Source organism: Aphanomyces invadans (assembly GCF_000520115.1).
Source record: "Aphanomyces invadans strain NJM9701 unplaced genomic scaffold supercont1.7, whole genome shotgun sequence".
In the NCBI taxonomy this organism is placed as follows: domain Eukaryota; phylum Oomycota; class Saprolegniomycetes; order Saprolegniales; family Verrucalvaceae; genus Aphanomyces; species Aphanomyces invadans.
This window is the reverse complement of record NW_008580152.1, coordinates 1,700,145-1,701,536: the sequence shown is the minus strand read 5'-3', so window position 1 is coordinate 1,701,536 and position 1,392 is coordinate 1,700,145. Positions and strand designations below refer to the sequence as shown.

The following is a 1,392-nucleotide window of genomic DNA, read 5'->3' as shown; positions in this document are numbered from 1 at the left end:
TTTATTCCAAATCGTCGACCGCGGCATGATTGGCAAAAGTCTCATGAGCGTAAAACCTAGTAAATCCCTAGTGGGTTTTACAGTGAGCAATGGAATAATGTCCCCAATGGTACCATAATAAATATCTTGAAATTTGTATGCGAAATAAAATTACCCTCTATAAATCACGACTTCAAAAAGCCGTACATTTCTTAAATGAGCCTCTGAATGGCACATGACTTGGGTTCACAGGAAAGATGCCGCCTATTGACTGTGAATAGAGACAGGGTTGTATCTTCAGAAAGTCTCACTGAATTACGACTTGGTAAAGAGGAATAGACCCGCCCATTTCCAAATTGACTCCATCCTTTCTCAAAAGTCGATCATCGATCAGAAACTTGGATGATGATAAGTATAATTACAAAATTTTATTTTGACTTGAAGTTTTTAGTATACAAAAATCAAGTATAAAATGCCATTATTAAATTAACGGCGGGTGCTCGGAGATGGAGACAAGAAAGGGCCACGAGCAGCGAAAGACGCACGCATCGAACCCATCGTAAGGCGCTCAGCACGACGCTGGACATTGCGGCGCTGGGCATGGCACGCTGAGTGATCTTCTCTTGGGCCATGCGGGCATATCGGGCCAGAACGGAAAGATAGTGATGGCGGTCGTCTTCACGGAGCGGCATGAGACCGACGTGGAAGTTGGTCACAGCAAAGGTGAGTCGCTGGATTCCATCAAAGATTTTAGTTCCACACACAAACGTACTGTAGGAGATCTTCTACAAGATGCACACCCGGCCGAAGAAGTTCTCGACGATGGCTCGGCCAGCGGACACGGCGGCGTTGCGCTCCAGGTCAAGACGATCAAGGGCTCCATGGGTTGGGCGCTTCTTGGGGTGCAGGGCACGAACGGACTCGGTTAAACCAACGTAACCTTTGTCGACCAGTACGGCCCACATGTTCGGAAAGGTTTGATGAAGCTCACCGTTGTCATTTATAGTCGCTTCGGAGGGAGTCTTAGTCAGGTTGGCCACGTGCGTGTCATGGCGCTTGCGAAACATAGTTAGATCCGATACTGAACCAGGTTCGTGGTTGCTCATGTCCATGAGTTTGCCTTGTGAGGAAACTGACACTTCGATCTTGAGTCAGTAGAGCTTGTGTTTTCCGCTGAAGTAGTGTTTCTGCTCTCCGAATCGGCCGGCCGGTCGTTGCGAAGGTTGAAACTTGACATCGGTCGCGTACTTGGCGTAGGGATAGTTGGCGAAGTGGCGAACGGGCGCCACTGACGTGGATCTGCTCCATGGTTGGCATCACGATGAAGTTTTTGTAGATGAAAGGCGAAATAACTTCGACAACGCGAAGGACAATTTTCTCCAGAGTTGGGGGCCTTGATGAAAAGTCCAGTGC

The 1,392-nt window shown here is 48.2% G+C and overlaps 1 protein-coding gene across 1 annotated transcript; it reads left to right on the top strand.

The window, feature by feature from the left end:
* Positions 1-644: 644 nt before the first annotated feature.
* Positions 645-908, top strand: H310_04669 (hypothetical protein; the record flags this gene model as incomplete). Its single annotated transcript, XM_008869118.1, has 2 exons — positions 645-702; positions 757-908. 2 exons carry the CDS (start codon positions 645-647, stop codon positions 906-908), a joined length of 210 nt encoding a protein of 69 aa, XP_008867340.1.
* Between the last annotated feature and the right edge of the window lie 484 nt (positions 909-1,392).